Here is a 22,153-nt window from a genome sequence, read left to right as displayed (position 1 = left end):
AAATACTGTTTACTTTCAATTCTCTCTATTTGGTTTGGACATAAACCCTGTCATTTGTACATTTTCCCTAGGAATCAATGAAGAGATTGAGAATGAACGTGAGCTATACACCTGTCATTAGAAGATGTCATTAGTCAGTCAGTGGCCACAAAGCGAGTACTTGATTTTTTGAAAGTTATTTTTCTTTATCAGTACTATATGGCTGCAAGTGATAAGTGGTGATGGTTCTCTCTCACAATTACCATTTTTAGATGTAGTTTGAAACTCCTCAGTTTCCGGCAAGATGAAGCTCTATGTCTAAATGTTATTATTTTCATACTAAGCCTTCTTTTAAATTTTACTTTACAGATCAACAACCAAAATTTTGAAGGTCATCAACTTTCTGATGGTGGTGATAAGCCATGGCGACAGATGATAAAGTTGCCATCTTAACCGATGATGAAGAGGAACAGAAGAGAAAATATGTGCTTGCCGATCCTTTTAATGGTATTTCCAGGGAACCAGAACCACCTTCAAATGAAACACCCTCCCCCTCTGAAACAGCTGCTATTCCTGAGGAGGAAATAGACTGGATAGAGAAACATTGCGTTAAAATAAACAATGATCTTCTAATTTCCAAGGTCTTTTATTTTTTCTTTTACTCTGCATATGGCTCTCTTTACCCCCTTTTGCCTGTGTATTATAAGCAGCTGGGAATGTCACCAAGCCAGAGTGGGCTGCTGGTAGGTATTCGATACTTCATTGAATTCTGCAGTGCCCCCTTTTGGGGTGTAGTTGCAGATCGCTTTAAAAAAGGCAAAATTGTCCTCCTCTTTTCTCTTTTGTGTTGGGTTTTATTCAACCTGGGCATCGGATTTGTCAAACCTGCTACCTTGCGGTGTGTACCAAAGATTCCTCCGACAGCTCATCCCACCAGTTCAAGTCACCTGTTCACTCTCCTGCCAGCGAATTCCTCCATTGTCTCTTCCATTACTACATCACCAGGAATTCGTGAGAAAAGGAACCTGCCTCCTTACAATGGGTCAGAGATGTTAGAAGCAGGGCACAGTGTCATGGAAACTGTCATCTTCTCAACAGCTCCAAACAAGACCAGTGCGCCCACTCTGCAGCCTCACACTGATGAAATTACTGACCATGTTATGAACTTGACCATGAACCCAAGCACTGCAACCTCTGCTCCCCCAGGAAATGCAACCTGGGAGACAACTACTTCTATTGTCACTACCACCAAATCTTTACCTTCTGACCAAGTCACTCTTGTTTATGATCAACAAGAAGTAGAAGCTATATTCTTGGTGATCTTGGTAGTTGTCATAATAGGAGAATTTTTCAGTGCCTCCTCTGTCACGATTGTGGACACGGTAACACTCCAGTATCTGGGAAAGCACAGAGACCGCTATGGACTGCAACGCATGTGGGGCTCCCTGGGCTGGGGCCTGGCAATGCTGTCGGTGGGCATTGGCATTGACTACACCCACGTGGACGTGCTCATCAATGGGAAGGGGTGTAAGCCCCCTGAATACCGGAACTACCAGATTGTCTTCATCGTCTTTGGGGTTCTCATGACCATGGCCTTGATCGTCGCTACTCAGTTCCGGTTCCGCTACAACCACTTCAAAAACAGTGAAAATAAAGGGAAAGAGGTGGAGATCCCTCAAGTAGAGAGGAACAGCTCCACAGAATCCTCTGAGGAGACACCAACCACCACCAGCCACGTGCAGGCCTTCAACTTCTGGGACTTAATCAGGCTGCTTTGCAGTGTGCAGTATGGCTCCGTGTTGTTCGTGGCTTGGTTTATGGGTTTCGGATACGGCTTCGTGTTCACCTTTCTCTACTGGCATTTGGAGGACCTGAATGGAACGACAACCCTCTTTGGGGTCTGTTCAGTCCTGAGCCATGTGTCTGAGCTGACAGCTTATTTTTTTAGTCACAAGCTTATTGAATTGATTGGCCACATCAGGTAAGAACATGTGTACTGTTGCTGCCCCTCAGCAATTGAACTTTATCTTTTCGTAGTTTATAGCTCCTTTGAGCACATTTAAGGATATTATCATTTGTGTTGGGGGTAGGGTTGGGGTGGGAATGGGGATTTCTGTTTCTCTTTCTCTTAAAAATAGAAACAAAAGGAAGGAAGTGATGAACCTAGTTGGATTATCTCAAATAAACAAAATATGCTGTTTCTGCTCTGTATGCTAAGAGAATCTTACAGTAAATGTTTTCAGGTATAGGAACACCAATTTAGTCAACTGTATTATTCCATGGACCTTGAAGGGTCCGACCACCTGTCTCAGGCATTTATGAAGAGGGGCTTAAGTGGATAAAGAGGATTATGTTTTTTCAGCTTTCAGTTATTCTCAGCCACTTGCTGACACAGAAAGACCTTGAATATATGGTATATGAAGATGTCCATTATATTTAATAAAGCTGTGGTGTGACCCACCATCATCCCTAACCCATGATATTATGTGGAAGAGAATCTTACATAATTTTTTCTGATTATTACATAAGCCTCTGTTTTTATCTGCCATGAAGACATGGGATATTTTAAAATCTTGCTTCTACCTAAAATTTCCCATGTAATCCTTTTAAGCAAAAAAATCTATAAATGCCCAGTGTTTCTTGTGTAATGTTTCTCACCATTAATGTTTGTCTGAAGTTGTTTGAATAGTACCTTGCTCCTTATAAGTCTTTCTGCTTTGCTGTTGGCTCTAAAATGTAGAGCCAGGTACACTTAAGCATTCTTACCTCATAGAAAAGTATGACATGTCTGTCCCTAAAATTTGAAGTTGCCATAACTAAAAGAAAGCAACTGTGTGTGTTTGTGTGTATGTGGTAATCTTTAAATCTGCCGTTTCCATGAGAAATTACAAAGGAGAAATAGATACAAGCTTTGAGAAACATGGATCTTTTTTCCTTTAATTTCCCTTTGACTAACTGAAGAAAGTATTTTCTAATGTGAAGTTTCAACCTAGAATCATTCTTTTCCCCATACAGTTGTGAGTGTTTTTCCTTGTTTGGTTTGGTTTTGCTTTGGGAGGCTGTGTGCTGTTCCTTCTGTTTCTCAAATCTTTGACCCCTTTGTTGTCACAAACAAAGTCAGGCACTGTATGGGCAGTTTCCAGAGACACAGAGTCCCCGAGGCACACACATTGGGACCAATCAGAAAAAAGCCTTGTAATATTAAGGGCTGGGGATGTCCTTTAACCTTGTCCAGGTCATGTTTGCATTCTCTGAGCTGTGTGGATTGACCGTGATGATTCCGACTCACAGTGATGAATTTCTTCAGCTTGGTTATTGGTATGAGCAGGATCTCACCTCGGCTAATAGTGTGTTTAAAAACCACAGCCATTTATTCCCAGAAAGGTACTCTGTCAGGTCTTACCCATGAGTGGAGTTCCTAGACATCATGATTTAATCACTAAATAGCGTTAATTGAATGTTGACTTAGTACAGAGTATGTATATAGGTTTTATTTTCAAAGAAATTGTTAGGTTCTTCTTACATGCTAAGAAAAGTAGTTTCTTTTCCGTCTTTGCTTTTTGTCTGAGGTATATACCGAACATGATAAAATCCTAGTGGGTTTACTATTAATTTTGGTAATTACATGAACTTACACTTGTGTTTTCTTTCCTAAGTATTACAAGTTACTCATTACGTAAAAACCAATGGCTCACTTAACCTTAATTTTCTAGTTTTACGTACAAAAGCATCTTTTTTTTCTTTAATGATGTGATGGAAGAAGAAAGCTCTTGTCGCATTGTTGGTCCCCAAAGCCTACTGGGGTTCCATCAGTTTGTGGTCATTTACCTCTTTTGGAATTTTATTCTGTCCATTAAAATGTATTAACTGCGTTTAGAAGATTCTGATAGTTGTAGTGAGATTATGCCCACGTATTCAGGTAGAATGGATATGTTTCTTTTGGTGAGAGTTTTTGGAGCCCAGTTAGTGGTGGTTGAGATTTGGGGGTTTGAAAATGTAGTGATGGAAGTTTGAACTTTTCACTGGAAGAATATTATGCATTAGTTGATGAAGAGAAATCATCTTTGTACAAATTCAGTCTTTATGTTTTCCTTGTAGGATCATAAGGAGATATCTGTCTGGCCCTTATGTATGCATGCATGTTTTTCAGTATTCTGTGACTGTCTTATGGGAGTTTGTTTCTAGGAGTCAGCACTACCACAAAGATTGTAACTATTCTAAAAGAGTCAAAAGTGGATTGTCACAAATTTTTATATAGATTCATAATGAGGAAACAATTTTTAAAACAGGATGTCCAATTTTGAACCATTTACTATTATAACATTTCTGCAGTTTGGGCTCCGTTTTTCAGGGAAAAACCTATCTGTCAGTCTAAACACACACGCGCGCACACACACACACACACACACACACTAAATGATTTCTGATTTTGACCTTGGGTTCTGTCCTCTTTGGAAAGTGGCTTTCTCAGGCAAATAAGATAATGTTTACTATTTCCACTAAAAAAAGTAAATGTCTTTTAATTTGAAACCTCAAGATTTTGGAATTTACAAGCATATTTCTAGGCTAATTTATGTAATGGTGATGACTAGATTTCTTTAACTAGAGATACAAATGTATTTTTAGGCTATATTCACCTTGCTGAATGTTTCGGCAGCCATGAGTAGGGTTGTGATCAAAATACATTGCAATTAATCATTTGTAAATTTATAAATCATTACTATTCAATATTAGGCCATCACCTATGTTATGTGATTCAAATTTATTTACATTTTAAGGGACACACAAAGATCTACTCAGGCAACTCTGACTGCCCTGAAATTCTTAAAGTCAGTTTTTTCATGCACGTGCTATCTGGAAGGGGTAATATATTAACCATTATTAGCCATTAATTACTACTTAATAGTAGCTAAGAATCCAAATGAGCTAGCCAGTCAGTCAGGGAAAGAAGGAAGTGCATGATGCAATTAGCAAGAGGAGGAACATACAGACTTTCCTGGTGGGCACTGCAGGAAGACCCAGAGCAGACAGCAAGACGCCGGCTACCAACTGAGAACACTTGGGAGGTAGTACATGTTAACATTTTGTCATTGGAGGGATAGCAGTCAGCGTTATAAGAGGGAGGAAACTGCAGCTGGGGTGATCAGGGAAGCTGAATTTGAGCCAGCCAGTGAAGGATTTAGGATCGTGTTTATGTTTGTTTTGCTTCCTATCCTCTTCCTTGTTTCTGCCCACCTCTTTGTGCCATATTTGTTGATCCTGGATCCCCTGGCTCTCAGGTCCTCTCCTTACCTTGCATGGCATGGTGCAGATTTCCACAGGCCACTTTTTCTAGGACCCGGTCTGCTGGGTTCACCTCCTGCAGTGGTACTCAACCATTAGACTTACTGGGAGAGCTTTTAAAACTCCTAATGCTCGTCCTGCACTTAGACCAATTACATCAGACTCTCTTGGGGTTCCCAGTCATTCCAGCCAAAACTGCTAACCACCAGACTGGTGAGAGGCACAGGTGGAGGATGAGAGGGAGGGAGGAAGGGAAAAAACCCTAGCTCTCCGTAGGGTTATTATTATTATTATTATTATTTTTTAACATCTTTATTGGAGTATAATCGCTTTACAATGGTGTGTTAGTTTCTGCTTTGTAACAAAGTGAATCAGTTATACATATACATATGTTTCCATATCTCTTCCCTCTTGGGTCTCCCTCCCTCCCACCCTCCCTATCCCACCCCTCCAGGCGGTCACAAAGCACCGAGCTGATCTCCCTGTGCTATGCGGCTGCTTCCCACTAGCTATCTATTTTACATTTGGTAGTGTATATATGTCCATGCCACTCTCTCGCTTTGTCACAGCTTACCCTTTGTGTGAGCTTTGGAGATTGTGCCCTCTAATCCTTTCATGTGGTTCTTGCCCTGGCCTCGGGTGGTTTCTTCACAGGCAGGTGTTGATCAGTACTCAGCTGGAGACTGCAGGGGAACTGCAGGGAATCAGTACTGCAGGGGAACCCTTTGCAGATCTCTGCAGCCCTCTCTGGATGTAGTTCCCTCCACTATGGTACTCAGCCCTGCTCCCAGACTCTCAGCCCTACCTCCTCAACTCAGGAGTCCTCTGTACCCTGTCAGACGGCATCTCTGATAGCTGCTGCCTCTCACCTATGGCTCTGCCCGCTGTGGGGGACCTTGAGCTCTGGTAACGTGGCCCTCACCCTTCATCCTTCGGACCTGGACCTCGTGGAGGCTGTCTGTGGCTTTCTCACCGTACTCTGGCTTCTTGGCTCTTCCGCCACCTATCTAACCAAGCCCCCAAATTAAGATCGGTGCCTGTTTCCCTGATTATATCCTAACTTATACACAATCCTTAACTGCTTAGAACTTCTGATGCCAATCGCCGCAGTGAAGGAATAGAATGGAAATAGAAAAACTCAATTCTTGATTTAAAATAAAACAAGATGGTGGACCTTAAACAACTTTTTTCCCTTCTCATGTCCTAATGGAGTGTTACTTCTTATTTAAAAATTGATTTTCACCACAATAGAAAAAAAATGTTAAGGCTTAATTTCTCATAGTAAATTTGAACTCATAGTAAATTTGAAATTATAATTTACACATAATCTAAAGGAGTATTACTCGGTGTTGTGTAAAAATCAAACCCCTGGATATTTGTTACGTTTAGTTAAACAAACAGTTTATTTAGGCCTGGGGAGCCCCAGATTAATAGGATGCAAGGATGAGCACTAAAAGGGTGGGAGTTGGAAAAGACAGGGAGATTGAAGGCCAGATGAGTGCTGGGATTAGGAAAAGGAGCTTTATTCTGGGTGCAGTAGGGAATTATAGCAAGGTTCAGAGCAGGGGAGGGGCACAGATTTTCATTTATTTGCAATGCAGTGGGTAACTTTGAAGCAGGGAGCCCACTGAGAAGGTTCTCAAAATAGTCCAAGTGAGAGGTGTTACAGTCCTGGTATGCAGCAGTAGCAACAGAAATTGAGGGAGGTAAAATCAGTGCAATGGTTTGATGTGGGAAGTGATGTAGAGACCCCCATGTTTCAGCTTGGGTACAGTGGTTCCACTAAATCCTGTAGGAAGTTCAAGAAGGAGATGCAGAATTGGGGAGAGGGTGGTAAGGCAATTAGAATCCAGTGTTGGGTGTGTTTAGCTTAAAAGTGGAACATCTAGACGGGAATGTCTAGATGACACTTGACTATTATAAAACTTGAAGCTCAACAAAGAGGTTAGGATTGGGGATACAGATTTGGGACAGTTAAAACCAGAAATATGGATAAGATCAGCAAGGAAACCTTGTGGTGAAAGAAGAGACGTGGGCTAAGGAAAATCAATTATGATTGTCTCCAAGATTTTATTCTGAGTTTCTGATCTTGTTGAAATGTTAGTTTATGTTTTATTGCTTAAAGTAAGTATCCTAATGCTTATGAGGAATTGTGTTGTATGATACTTGCTGTACCTGTTTCCACATCTCGCTTCAGGAGCAAATGACTTTCTGAGCACCCCTCCAATGCCATTACCTGATCCAGGCGCCCTCTAGGAGTGTTTTATAAATGGACCTGAGACATAAGCAAGGGAGAGGGAAAAGTCAAGGGAGAGGAAATATAAGGAACAGAGATCGAAAGTAAGAAAATAGCGAGAGGAATCGCTGCTGTCTCCAGGGGAAGGTTTCTTCCTGTCCTTATTCATGAAAGGCAGTGTTACATAGTGGTTACAAGCATGGACTGGGAGTCACGTTGCCTGGTTCAGAGCTTGGCTCTACCACTTGGAACCATGTGGTTTTGGACAAGTTATATTACTTTCTGTATCTCTGTTACCTGTAAATAGGAGTATCATTAGTACTAACCTCTGATTTTTTTTTATGAAGACTAAATGAGATAAAAACACAGCAATTGCTTAGAACAGTGACTTGCATATATTCGGAGTTCAGTTGGTTTTTTTATTATTACTTTGCCAATCTTCTGATACATTATGTTGCTTATGAGTACAAGACCCACTGGATCTGATAAAAATACAGTGACTTGGTATATTATCGGTTGTGTACAGATCATTAAGGCTGCAAAGTTGTTTGTGGCTTTCAAAATAAGTAATTCCTCCTCAAAAACATTTTGGTCAAATTGAGATCTTCTCCCCCCAATTTGTGATGACTGTAGATTGTTTATATTCTCTGTGCTATTTTTTAGGGCTTGGTGACTAACTCTGTAATAGCTGATATACAGAATGATTGTAATTGTAGCCATTATTATTTATATGTGGGTAGGTTTCTATTTTTTTCTATTCCTTTCCCACTTTACCTTCAAAGATGTTGGTATTCATTTTTATAGGAAAAGTCTTTTAGAGCTATTTCAAGTATAGATTCTCATTATTAATCTGTAAGATGTAGAGTCTCAAAAGTAGAAGAATTTATGATCAAGAGCTGAAAGGGCGTAATTTGGTTTTTATAGCCCCCTGGAAAGAACATCTTTGCTAAGAAATATATTACTATATTACATCATAGCTACCAGGCTGACTTGTTAATAACAGCATTACTGATAATTGAGCTATTCATAGTTCAGAATAAAAGGCCATTGTTGCAAGGTAGTGTAAGTGAATCCAGGGCTTTTAGTTACTGGTGTCATATTTGGTTTGTTTTCTCTTCCACCTTTGGTGGCTGCATTGAATGAGATACTCACTGAGTTAAAGAGAGCAGGACTAACTCCGAACGAGCTGTAGCTTTTGTAGTTGCAGGTGGCCCCCCTCACCATCTCATGGGGCAAGGTGGACAGTCCTTGAAGTGTGCCCCAGACAAGAGTAAAGACAGCTCCTACAAATTTTCATGACCTAGATAACCACTGTGGAGACAAATTCGGTAGTCCATGGTAAGTTGGACATTTCCTATGGCTTGAAAATTGCATATTAAGATATATATACCTGCCTAGAGAAACCTTTATACACACACAGAAGGACATGTACAAGGATGCTTATTACTTGCTTACTGCAGCTTTCTAACAGTGAGAAAGAGAATTAGTCTAAATATCCATCAGTTGGGGAGTGGATACATTCAATATGGTATAGTCATAAGATGGAATATTATGGAGAAGTTAAAAGGAATGGACTAGATCAATATGTCAACATGGAAAGCTCTCAAAAATATGTTGAATGGGAAAAAAACAAGTTTCAGAATGATACACACTTTGGTACACTTATGCAGATTTTAACAATGCATTTCATAAGTTACACATATTTTTATGGATATACCTAATTGTATAGAAAAACATTTACATTTATAGAGGGGAAATGCATTCTGAATTCATATTAGCCTTAGCTTTCTGGACAGGACATAAAAAGAAGGGACTGGGATGGGGAACAAAGAGGACAAGGAAAGCCCCCACTTTATCTGTAACATTTTGTTTATTTAAGGAAATATAGCAAAATATTCATAATTTCCATTCTTGGTGCTACATATATGTATTCCCTACCTTTTTTGGTATTTTATATTGGAAAATAGCTTGAAGCTTAGGTCTCCTTACAGTGGATCAATATAATTAACCTCCCATAAAAAGACCAACTGTGTGTGTGTGTGTGTGTGTGTGTGTGTGTGTGTGTGTGTGTGTGTGTGTGTGTGTGTAGCTGTATATGTTTTAAAGAGACATACTGTATCCACATATATCAGGTAAACATTGAGATTTTGTGCCACTAATATGTATATTGCCCGTATATTTTTCCCTAAGTAGCATAAATTTAAGTGATTAAAAGCCTACTTTACATAATTATCATGGCCTCAGGTCTTATTTCTTTCTCTTTAAAATGAAATCAGGTGCAAATTTATACTATCTCATTAGGAATTCGTGTCAGAATGTATCCAACAACCCTGATTTGGGTCATAATCATAATATTGATATTTCTTTATATATAAAAAGAAATCAGGGTACCAGAAAGCCAAGTGATATCCCAAAGATCATGAAGTTTATTGCTGACAGTGAGTCCAGGTATGAGAGTTTGCACCAGCTGTTTAATTATCTCGTCATACAGTGTCAACTTACTGCTTTTTTTGTACAAGTCAAAAACCTAAGCAATCTGGCTAACTATATTTCTACTTATCCTTGGAGTATTTGGTAGACTGTAATTATATAATCTCATTAGGATACTTTGAAGAGTAGATAAGAAAAGAAGTATTCTTAGAGCTTACTTCATAGCATACCCCTCCAAAGCCTTTCCAACTGGAAGGAAGAATACCACCCCATTCTTATTTCTCAAGTATTCATCATCTTTTCTCTGCCTTTTCTCTGCTGACAACAACATCTTTGAATAGTAATCTGTAGGCTGACAAACAGTAACTTGTTAACTTTTTCTTTCCTTTAGAAAGATAACATGTAGATGGAAGCTCAGACATTTTTGGAAAGTATCAGTGTTAGGTTACGTTTGTCTGGGGACTGTATCTTTGGACCATGCTACTGTGTGTTGTGGACTGCCGAGTGCAGTGAGGACTCCTCAGCGATGGAGGGTTGGCATGGTTCTGGGTTACAACTGTGGATGTTGGCCAAGCATTTCACTCCTTTAAGGAGAATGAACAAGAGCAGGAAGCAAATTGGTCCAGTTTTGACTCCAGTCATCTTCCCAAGCCCTGGTAGGAGTGTTGAGTAGTCTAGTAGCTATGCTGTTTCCTTATATTCTTCTTTTTGCCAGTTCACCTGTAAAGAGTGCACACGTGTTTGTGTGTGCATGTCTGTGTGTGTATGTGTGCATTTGATCTAGGTTCAAATCCCACACTCAACTGTATGTCTGACCTTGGGTAAGTTAGCAATTGAGCTTTGTTAAGCCTCAGATTCCTCATTAGTAAAGTGGTGGTAATAATTGTATCTAACTTCATAGCACTAAGATGAATGAGGTAATGCATAGCACATAGTAAGTGCTCAACGGTAAACAGCAGGTAGTATTATCAATATTATTGTTATTATTAACTCACTCCTTCAACAAGTATTTATTAAGCACACACTAGGTGACAGACGCTTTTCTAGGCCCTGGGGATATATGGAGTGTGTATTAAGATAGACAAAGCCTGGTCCTCATGGAACTAACCTATTGGGGTAGACAGTAAACACTTTTTACTGATAATGTTGCTGATAACGATGAGTGATACATGGCAAAATTAATGCAGGATGAGGGTTCCCAGAACGACTGAGGAGAGGCAACTGTTTCGGCTTGAGTTAGGCGGGCGGCGGCTTTCTCCGAGGAAGAGACACTTGAGCAGAGAGACATTTGAATAGAAGCCACCCAGTGAAGATGAGGAAGCCACAGGTGTGAATGGCCTAAGGAGAGAGTGAAGAATAATAGAAGTCAGCGAGGTGGGCAGGGCTTGTGCAAGGCCTCCAGGTCACACTGAGAGAGAGAATGTTTTTCTAAGAGAAGTGGGAAGCCATTGGTGAATGTGAGCAAGAGGTGACGTGAACACATTTCTACTTTGGTATTTCTTTAAAACACTTACATGGGTGGAGCATTTATTATTGTGTATCCTGCCCTAGTTTAGAAAAGTCCCATTTTACTTCATCCTCTGAGTTTCAGAGAAATTATGAGTTGTTCTATGAGTCATAAGCTGGTGACTCATGCAGGACCTTTGTTGATTTAATGCCTTCAATCCCAGATGAAGGTTTTTTTTTTTTAGCAACTTCAAAATTTCAGAATAGCCCTAGACTCTAGAAGATAAACAAAAGATAAAAATTTTAAATTAAAAAACCTCCAACCTTAACAAAAAATATAATTACAGTATAATATTAATAATATAGGGGCTTCCCTGGTGGCGCAGTGGTTGAGAGTCGGCCTGCTGATGCAGGGGACACGGGTTCGTGCTCCGGTCCGGGAAGATCCCACATGCCGCGGAGCGGCTGGGCCCGTGAGCCATGGCCGCTGAGCCTGCGCATCCGGAGCCTGTGCTCCGCAATGGGAGCGGCCATAGCAGTGAGAGGCCCGCGTACCGCAAAAAATATATATATATATATATATATTATTATTATTATTAATAAAAATAATAATAGCTATTACACTGCTGTTTCAGCACTTATGCATACAGGTGCTCACCAAGGCACTGTGCTAAACGCTTTACCTTCAAGCCCTCATTTCATCCTTGTAACAGCCTTGTGAGTTAGGCATTGCTATTTCTGTTTTAGAGAGGGGAAGTTCAGAATGGTAAGATAGGTTTTCCACGGTGACACAGCTAGTAAATAGCAGAGGTAGGATTCAAACCTAGCCACTCAGACTCCAAAGCCTATGTTCTCAGCTGCCTTATAGATTCATAGGCACATAGACTTCGATTGGCCAGTATTTTGTCCCTTTATGCAACCCAGTCTCACCTCTTCATCTTACTCTTTTCTGCTCTGAGTGATCAGTGCCTGGTACCACTTTTTCATCTGTCACCAACACCCTCCTGGTAAGATCTCCATTCCTCTAAAATGCCCCATTCTCTCAAATTATCCCTTTTACCCCCAGTGACACTCTCATTCCTCCAGATTAGCCACCCTCAAGCAGTGTTAGGAAGACAGTAGGTGATTAAACCAACTCACACCGAATATAAGTGGCAAAAACTGTTTTCTAATGATGACTAGGTATCATATAGAAAGAGTTAATTCACAATTAAGTATTGTGTTCAATTCAATATTTCTTTAAAGAAGCCTTTATTAAGTGACCAGATTCTGTTCTAGGGATACAGTGTTGAACAAGACAGACAAGGTCCCTCTTTCATGGAGTCCATTTTCTGGTAGGGGGCAGATGATCATAAAACAAAAAGAAAATGCTGGATGCTACAGAAGTGTTAACTTAGGCACCTAAGACATTGGGAGTTGGAATAGAGTAAAGCAAATAAAATTGAGAGTTCTTTTGGGCAGGGCCTAGTGTAGGTGGGATGAGAAAGAGTTATCTTATGAATTGGATATCAGATGGGTGGTGGTGCCACTCACCAAGCAAGGGAACCCAGGGAAGGGCTATCAGTTCTGGAGTATGGGACTTGTGGAAATCCTATGAGATGATGCCCACTGGGAAGTTACATTTATAAGGCTAGATCTTGGGAGAGAGGATGAGGCTAGAGACATCTGTGCAAAACATTGGCATGTAGAACAGCTAGCTCCATCCCAGTGATTTGAGGTTTCTGTAATCATCTTCCCCCTCTACTCCTGTCCATTCCCTTCCCTTCCCTTCCCGTCAGCTAGTAAATCTACTTTGGGAAATCGTCTACCTCAAACAAGAAACATGTTGCTATCAGTGTTACTTCTGGAAGCAGTGCCATAGAACAGGACTGTTGGCAAGCGACAAGTTCAGTGCTTCTAAGATGGGGATGAAAATTATATTCTAAAGTCAGAACATGAAGTCTTGATGGCTGTATCTTTTTTTTGTTTTGTTTTGGTTTTTTTGCGGTACGCGGGCCTCTCACTGCTGTGGTCTCTCCCGTTGCGGAGCACAGGCTCTGGGCGCGCAGGCTCAGCGGCCATGGCTTACGGGCCCAGCCGCTCCGCGGCATGTGGGATCTTCCCGGACCGGGGCACGAACCCATGTCCCCTGCATCGGCAGGCGGACTCTCAACCACTGCGCCACCAGGGAAGCCCAATGGCTGTATCTTTAATGTTCTCTTGATGTTATTCACTCATAACTTAAGACCTTCATCCTACAGTGAGCCTCCATTCACCCTCAGAACTGTGGCCCCTGCGTTTCTGTGGGCCTGGAGAACCACAGTACCAGAGGGAATATGATGCCCAAAATAGCCTAATGGCTTAGGTGTGATTTTCTGTGCCTAGTGCTTATCTGTTAAGTACAGTGTAAACTGAGAAAGAAATCAAGCCAAGACTATAACAGCAAAGAAATCATTGTTATTGTATTTAACACAAATGCCCGAGTGTAGGATTGTTTTTATTGCCTTACCTCAGGACTGCTACTAATAGGTGGACTGTACTTTATTCCACAAAGAAGATTCTTGTATCTTTAATAGGGAACAATTTTATGCTCAGTTTCCTCATTAGGCTAAATCAGAAAATCATTGTTTCCATTTCCAATTTCTAGATCACCAATAAAAATAAATGGAAATAATATTATTGTAGACTTTACAATTTATACAGTTTTCATAAATATTTTTATTGTTACAACCACCTTGCAAAACTGTTAAGTTTTCTTATATTCATTTTACAGTGGTTTGATGAGAGCCTGATATCCTCCATTGGTGGAAAGACCATGTTGACTCCCAGGGGGCCTGGGGTGGAGCCCCTGAGAACCTGCAGTCAGGGTTCATGGAGCCCCAGGGTCTGTTCCTAATTGTGTTAGAGAGTGTGGGTATTAGGGTAGAGAACTGTGTTGCTGTGGACTGAATTGTGTCCCCCCAAATTCATATGTTGAAGCCCCGACCCCCAATATAATGGTATTTGGAGTTGGGACCTTTGGGAGATAATTGAGGTTAGATGAGGCCATGAGCATGGGGTCCTCATGATGGGATTAGTGCCCTTATAAGAAATCACACTGGAGAGCTTGCTCTAGCTCTTTCTTTGAGCCATGTGAGGACAGAGTGAGAAGGTAGCCATCTGCAAGCTAGGAAGAGGGTCCTCACCAGAAACTGACAGTGCTGGCACCCTGGTCTCAGACTTCCAGCCCCCAGAACTGTGAGAAAATAAATTTCTGTTGTTTGAGCCACCCAGAGCAGGCTGTGGCAGCCTGAGCAGACTAAGACATGTGCCTAAACAGATAGAGCAAGGAGAGCCTGAGGAGGGTATAGATGGCTGGGATTCCCAAAGATTCTAAGAGTCAGAGGACACTAGAGTAGGAGGGACCTGTGGCCCAACATGGGGATGACAGTTAGAGTGGGTCTGGCAGTGGCAAACTTATTCTTCTGCTTGTGTACACATTCCTGGTAGCAGGTATACTGGTTGGTTGGTCAGAGCTACCATGAAAGCCTAGGAAGGAACAGATTTGCTATGATTTGCCTAAGGTCCACCCTTCTGAGTGATGGAGTAGGGACTCAGCCCAGGGTCTCTGGCTTATAATTCCCATGCTCTTTTCAGTTTATCAAGAGCAATGGTGGTATTCATCAAAGTAGATGAAGACCAGTATCATTACTATTTCATTACTCAATCAAGTTACTATTAATTACTCTTACTCTTTCATTACTATTGTTATTATTAATAATTGAGTTATTCTTAGTTCTGTTAATGAGATTTTGTTAGAAACCTAACAATTTGTTTCAAGTACAGAGAGAATATTACAGCAAATCTCTGTGAAACAAGATGTTTAAGGTAGGGTGGCCATTAATATTTTTCTGTGTGAAAAAGAGCACCTTTTAAATTTCCCTGAGTTCCCGTCAAAGTCTTACACTCATGATGGAGGGGCTCTGCTGACCATGGAAAGGGCCTGGGATTTGACAGCAGAAGACCTAGAGTTGAGTCTTGGTTCTGCAATTTATTTAGACCTTGCAACTTGGTTATTAACCTTTCAGGGCCTTGATTTCTTCAGCTGTAAAACAGAATGAACGATAACTCTTGCCTTTCCTATCTCAGAGATTATTGGCAGGAATAAATGAGATACTAAGTGGGGAAAATGCGAAAGAACTGGAGAATATTACAGAAATGTTCGTATGGGGGGATGGGCATGGGGAGGGGCCTGCAGCAAACAGAAGCCTCAAGACCACTGATGTTGATGCTCTTTCTTCCCGAATGTCACAAAAAGAGGGGACAGAAGTGGCTTGAACAAAATCTACTATTCAGTTAAGTTCCCTGTTTTCAAAAAGAATAGCACAGAATTCCTAGTCACAAAAATCTGTTAGTTGACAAGTTTGGGGCAGGAATTTATTGTAATTGTATTTACATTATTTTTTCCATACTTGAACGATCCAGAAGTTCATTGTCACTTCAGGGAAGATGTTTAGCATTGTGAGTTGGGATCACATTGAATTAAGTCTGGAAGTGAACGTTCAAGAAAGAGAGGGAGATGGCCCCAAACCCAGTGTTGCTGGAGCAGTTGAGACCCCTCCCAGTGGGTTCCGTGGAGCCACCTCAGGGGTCGAGGAATGGAGAAGATCGGGGCGCCGTTCAGCGCCCCTGGGGGGTGAGCCCATCTCGGAGACTTCCCAGGCTCATCTAGAGACCTGCAGGCGTGGTGAGCAGAGCCTATGCCTGTGGTCGGATCTACCCAAGACGCAGCCTCCTGAACTTCCCCTGTCTTTGTTCTCCTCTCACAGTCCTGTTCTCTGTGTGGGGTTGGGGGTGGGGAGTGGGGATGTGCCCCTGCATAGTTTCTGCTCCTTACGCCACCCAAACCCTACAGTCAACTTCTGATTATTTGATTTCAAAGTCTGCTTGCTCGAGGCAGCCCTTGTCCAGCCCACAGGTGGAGGCAGAAATCCTGGCTCATCCTGTGTCCTGCCTCTGCCTTGATGACCTGAGGCCTCTGGGGCTACATCAGTAGAAATGGTCTTTTGGTCCATTTCATCTCAGAACACAAAATTTTGCTGGGTAAATTTTTCTTTTGTGATCCAGGATACTGGGCAGCCGTTGAGTGGCATTTGTTTTTCTACTTTTCTCTTACCTCATTCCTACTAATCATTCATCAAAGTTTAAAATATTAACCATCTTCTAAAGTCAACTCAGACATACACCCAACTTCCTTAATCCAAGTGCACAGCTGCTACCAGAAGCATAACTAGGCCAACACAACCAGTCCCTGTCTCCACTGGTCCAGTCCAGAGGCGTTTCTTCAAGTCCGTGTCTAGGTTTGACTTCACGCAGGGGCCTTGGTGTAGGAACACAGCACATTGTTATTACCTGCCGAAAGAGCCCTAGGGCAAGGGGGCAGGGACCTTGACCTTCCACTGGCCCACTAACAGTGGCCCCATTCTACCTCTCTGGACCTCTATTTCCTTGTCTCTCTAACATAAGAGGATTGGACCTGATGTTGTGTCTTTGTTTAGTTCTACCTCTAATGATCTAACGTTTTACTTTGCTTGGTTTCAGTGTGTGAAAAACCACACATCAGATCTCACCCCTCCCTGCCCACCCTGCCAAGGACTCAGGCTTTGAATGGTTTTTGCTGATAAGTCGGAAATGTACACACAGCCATTCATGCCAACTCATCCAGGCCATGCCATGACAACAGACTGTCTAGCCAGTGACTGGGGATGTGATTTATGATAGCAGTCGTTGGGATCGGTGTGTAGAGAATTTTGTTTCTCCGACACCAGCTGACTTGAATGGAAGTTAGAATCCTAAACCTTAGACATTTCTCCATGCGCTGGCTCAGACAGAATTTGTGAAAGACTTGGCTGCTCTTGGTGAAATATGTGCCTTGTATTTAATGGTAGTTTACACATTTGCAAGATGTTTGCAGTTTTTCTTGACGTGCTTATTTGATCTTTTCAAAACCCCTGTAGTAGAGCCCGGGCAGTTAGGACCATTCCTGAGAAAAGTCCACTTCCAGGATGCCCGTGCCCCGGATTCCACCACTTCAGCCCAGGTGCAGCATACGTCCCACTGTGCTGCGCCTTGTGAAAACACATTTATTAGCACTGTTTGTCAAAGCCTTTCATTTTACACCAACCTCTGGAAAAGTAAATAGCAATCCCCTAGATAACGTAAATGAATAAATATAGTCAGGTTGGGTTGTACAAAATGCTAACAATCCTCTGCTAAGGGTGCAGACTCACTCCCTGACTTTAGAGGCCAGAGAAGCTGCCACTGGTATCACAGGCTCTATTTCTGGCCCACAGAGTTAATGGCTCTTGAGTAAAACAACAACAACAAAAAAAAAAACCTGACACTCTTTACTAAATTTTGTTTCATGTTGGAGTTGTAAGTAGCCTTGGAGGTCATTTTTGTGAGCTGAATTGTGTTCCCTGAAAATGCATATCTGTTAAAGTCCTATTCCCGAGTACCTCAGAATGTGACTGCATTGGAGATAGGGTCTTTAAAGAGATAAATTAAAATGAGGCTGTTAGGGGAGATCCCAATCCAATATGACTGATGTCCTTATGAGGAGAAGAGATTGGGACACAGACACATGCAGAGGGAAGACCACGTGAGGACACAGGGAAAAGTTAGCCATCTACAAGCCACAGAGAGAGGCCTCAGAAGAAACTAATCCTGCCAACACCTTGATCTCAGACTTAGAGCCTCCAGAATTATAAGAAAATAAATTCTGTTGTTTAAGCCACGCACTCTGTGGTATTTGTTACAGTAGCCCTAGCAAAATAATACAGTCACGTAGGCCTAGCTTCATCCCAGTTTGGTTCACTTCCCCCTAATCCTTGGCAGATTGTTACTAAGCCTTTGTTTGGCCCCTTCTAGTGATATGGAACTTGCTATCTCACAAGGTAGCTAAGATCTTGTGTCACTTAGGACTCTTTCACTTGAGGTGGCAGAAAACCTTACCCAAAGTGGCTTAAGCAAAACAAGGAGTGTATTGTCTAACTTAAAAGTCTAGCAGATGGCGTTAGGTGTGGCTTTAATCGGGGCTCAAATGATGTGATCAGAGCCTGGTCTCTCCATCTACTAGCTCTGCCTCCTGTTGGGTAGGCTTCATTTCTAGGCTTACACCGGAGGTCCCAGGCAGGTCCACATCTTCCCAGGATCAAGTCCAGTTGAAAAGAGAGAATGCCGCATTCCCTTATTTTCTGCTTAGCAGCTAAAACAACAATATTGTACTGACTGCTCTCAGGTGTGGGCTAAGACAGCCCACACCCTGTTCATCAGTAAAGCCCTTCACATATTTGAATGTCCCTTCTGCCGCTTTGCTTCTCCAGCTCCCTCAGGGATTTTCCCCAGAACATCTTATCCCAGACTCTCCTCTTTTTAATCTTCCCCCTCATTCAGACTCCTTTCTTTTTTTTTTTGTCAGCGATCTCCTAATTGTACCCACTTCCTGCTGTGGTCTGGCCAAAGTCAAGAACAGTAGGATTATTATGTCCTTTTGGTTTGGTCGTGATATTCCTTCAGCCTGAATTTTGATGAACTTGTTTAGTTCCCTCAAATTTAGCTTAGGGTCAACTAAAACTCTTGAGGCCTTTTTCAAATTAATTGCTATGACGAATGTCAATGCTTCTTGTTTGGAAATTATAGAATTTGTATTGTATGTATACCTCGGGCCATCACATGGAAAATTTTTAAACAAAATCATGGTGTACGTGGGTGTGTGCTGTCTATGTATGTGTGTTTGGTCATTTGACTTTTACCCTAATGGAAGGTATAACAACAAAACAGCATATTGTATCTTTTAAGTGGTTGGGTTCCATTAAGCAAGGTTCTATTTTGTTTTAAGCATCCTTATTTTTCTACCTAGAGATATACGCAAGCTAAGAAAAAGTGGGCAGATAAACTAAAATAGTAATGCAAAGATGTAAATATGGCCAGGAACCAGCACTGTGACCCGGCTGACGGTTACTAGTATTATACTCTTAGCTTAGCTTATCTGTCATTTGAAGAGGAAAGATTTGAAGGCAGCAAAATAATGACTAAGACCAGCAGAGACTGAGACTTCACTTTTAGCTTTTCTTTTTCTAGCAGGAAAAAATAGAAGGAAGTATTAGTAGCTGCAGAAAACATACATAGCTAGATGAATATTCTTTTTCCCCCATTTACTCTTCTGATATACAGTGTGGTTCTTCTCTGTTCTGCAAAGATGGGTCAATGGCCAGCTACATACACCTGTTTGGCGATAGAAGCTTGGTGGCTTCCAGGGTCTCTATTGGTGATCCCTTTGGCTATGCTGTGGTTGGTATGGCAGTGCCACTGACTCTTTGAGCTTTGTGGCTTACATGCTAACTCTTACTCTGGTGAGATAGGCTCGTGGGTACCCAAGATCCTCGTTATCTGCTTGTGCACATGTGTTGAGGATCCATTGCATGGTGCTTCAGGATGCCCCGCAAAAGCAAACTACAGTCGGTTATTTGTTGAACTCTTCCTTGTCCACATAAGTGACTGAATACTTATCTTCGAGCGTAGCCTGTTAACATTAATCAAAAATATAGCCAAATGTGGACATCCATGTTTTTAATCATTCTATTTCTAGGCCTCTTTTATAAGTCAATTCATTCTTTTACATACCCATCACTTATTCCTGTACCATGATCAAGTATCTTATTATACATATATATATAATTACAAGTATGCATATATAATTACCAATATAATAGGTGCCTACATACACATATAATTACAGGTATAGTATATGCATAGTTTACATTTATATCGTGTTCACTACCATATGCCTGGCACTTAACACAGAGTATGTTCATTCAATAAATATTTGTTGTGTGATGTTCTGTTTAACGTCTTTATATTTTCCCTCTAGTCCATGAATATTTATTGAGTGCCTGCTATGTGTCAGGCACACGAGATAAATCTGAGCCGACATAATATGAAATAGACATCACTCTGCATGGGGCATACAGTCAAGTTGTCAATGTACCGTTACAACTGAGATAAGGGTCATGAGGAGAGGCACATGAGGTGATCATGTATAAGGAGCTGAGTGAGATCTGAAGGAGGAGTAGGAATCAGGTCACAGGTAGGGATGGGTGGGGACAGTGGCCCAGTGGGTCCACTGGGAATTCATGTGGCTAGAGGACAGAAGCTAGACAGCGCACTGTGCCAGATAGTCTCCCAAAAAAGATGTTTTATAATAGAATCTTTTTTTTGGTGGTTCTTAGCGGTTTTGATTCAAAGGTTCCCATTGTATTACATACAATACTTTCTGATGATCCAAGTGGCTCTTGAACCAAATGAATACTTTTCTTAAGTTTATAGACTGCCAATTTTCTTTGCCCAGAAAGAGCACAATCATGGCAATGCTGAATATTTCATGTGCCTTTCTTAACTAATTTGTATGAGCCTTTGACTTACACCCAATCTCATAACAGATTCAAAAGATAGAAATAATATTGAATATTAATTAAGCTAGAATGTTGTATTATTTTTAAACCAAAATAGGAACCCAGATAATGATCCCTTCAGGTTGGAAAACCATGGGTCAAGCATCATACATCATTTACTGTGCCTATTTATAGCTACATGAAGCACAGTGACTAATCTCTATTCTTTGAGAAAGTAGATACACACAAGGGAAGAAATTCAAGAGTTCTAAAAGATATTCAGTAAAGTCTCTCCCACCTTTGGGACAGTCCCCCAGCTCCACCCCGCACCCAGAGCCCATCAGTGATATGAGGTTCTAGTGTCTTCTTCCAGAGATAGTCTCTTCACATGTGAGTGCATAATACATGTGTATGTAACTCTCCTTCCCTGACGTGAGGATTACAATGCTGTACTTGCTGTTCTGCAGTGACTTTTAGCTCGCTTTAGGTGACAGTATCAAATAGTTAGTGGTTGGTGGCTTAATGATAAGAATGTAACATATTCACAACTTAAACATTTTGAAACACAAAAATATAAAAACATTTGCTAATCTTTGGTTGTAGGGCCAAACATTTTCTTTGAAAATGATTCTGTTATTGGGGTTATGATTTCCATCAGTTTTGGTTTCTTTTGTGTGGAACACAGACATAAAGATACTTTAAAAACAATTTGGGTACAGAATTCTATTAGTTTTTAAATTATTATTATTATTATTTTTTTTTTTTTTTCGGTACACGGGGCTCTCACTGTTGTGGCCTCTCCCGCTGCGGAGCGCAGGCTCCGGACGTGCAGGCTCAGCGGCCATGGCTCACGGGCCCAGCCGCTCCGTGTCATGTGGGATCTCCCCGGATCGGGGCACAAACCCGTGTCCCCTGCATCGGCAGGCGGACTCTCAACTACCGCGCCACCAGGGAAGCCCAAGTTTTTTTATTATTTTAACCTAAGTTTTTAATGGCTACCTTCCCATGCCTAATTTGATAGTTTTTCCCCCATCTTTTTTTTTTTTTTTTTTTTTTTTTTTTTTGCGGTACGCGGGCCTCTCGCTGTTGTGGCCCCTCCCGTTGCGGAGCACAGGCTCCGGACGCGCAGGCTCAGTGGCCATGGCTCACGGGCCCAGCCGCTCCGCGGCATGTGGGATCTTCCCAGACCAGGGAACGAACCTGTGTCCCCTGCATCGGCAGGCGGACTCTCAACCATTGCACCACCAGGGAAGCCCTCCCCCATCTTTTAAATGTTATTTTTACGTGATTTCAAAAAGTACATAACTCACTATGCAAACTCAAAATCTACAGAAGTACACTCCTTAGACAATGAATGGTCTGTAATCAT

The 22,153-nt window shown here is 41.5% G+C and overlaps 1 protein-coding gene across 1 annotated transcript in view; it reads left to right on the top strand.

Moving 5' to 3' along the window:
• MFSD6 (major facilitator superfamily domain containing 6) overlaps positions 1-22,153 on the top strand; it is a 75,531-nt gene that overhangs the window by 24,542 nt on the left and 28,836 nt on the right. The window contains exon 2 of the mRNA XM_024733627.1: positions 349-1,960. Within this exon, the coding sequence (XP_024589395.1) occupies positions 402-1,960 (1,559 nt within the window). The 5' untranslated portion in view covers positions 349-401. The remainder of the gene's footprint in view (positions 1-348; positions 1,961-22,153) is intronic.

Source organism: Neophocaena asiaeorientalis, unplaced genomic scaffold (assembly GCF_003031525.2).
Source record: "Neophocaena asiaeorientalis asiaeorientalis breed wild unplaced genomic scaffold, Neophocaena_asiaeorientalis_V1.1 scaffold24, whole genome shotgun sequence".
Lineage (NCBI taxonomy): Eukaryota > Metazoa > Chordata > Mammalia > Artiodactyla > Phocoenidae > Neophocaena > Neophocaena asiaeorientalis.
This window is presented reverse-complemented; position numbering and strand designations above follow the sequence as displayed.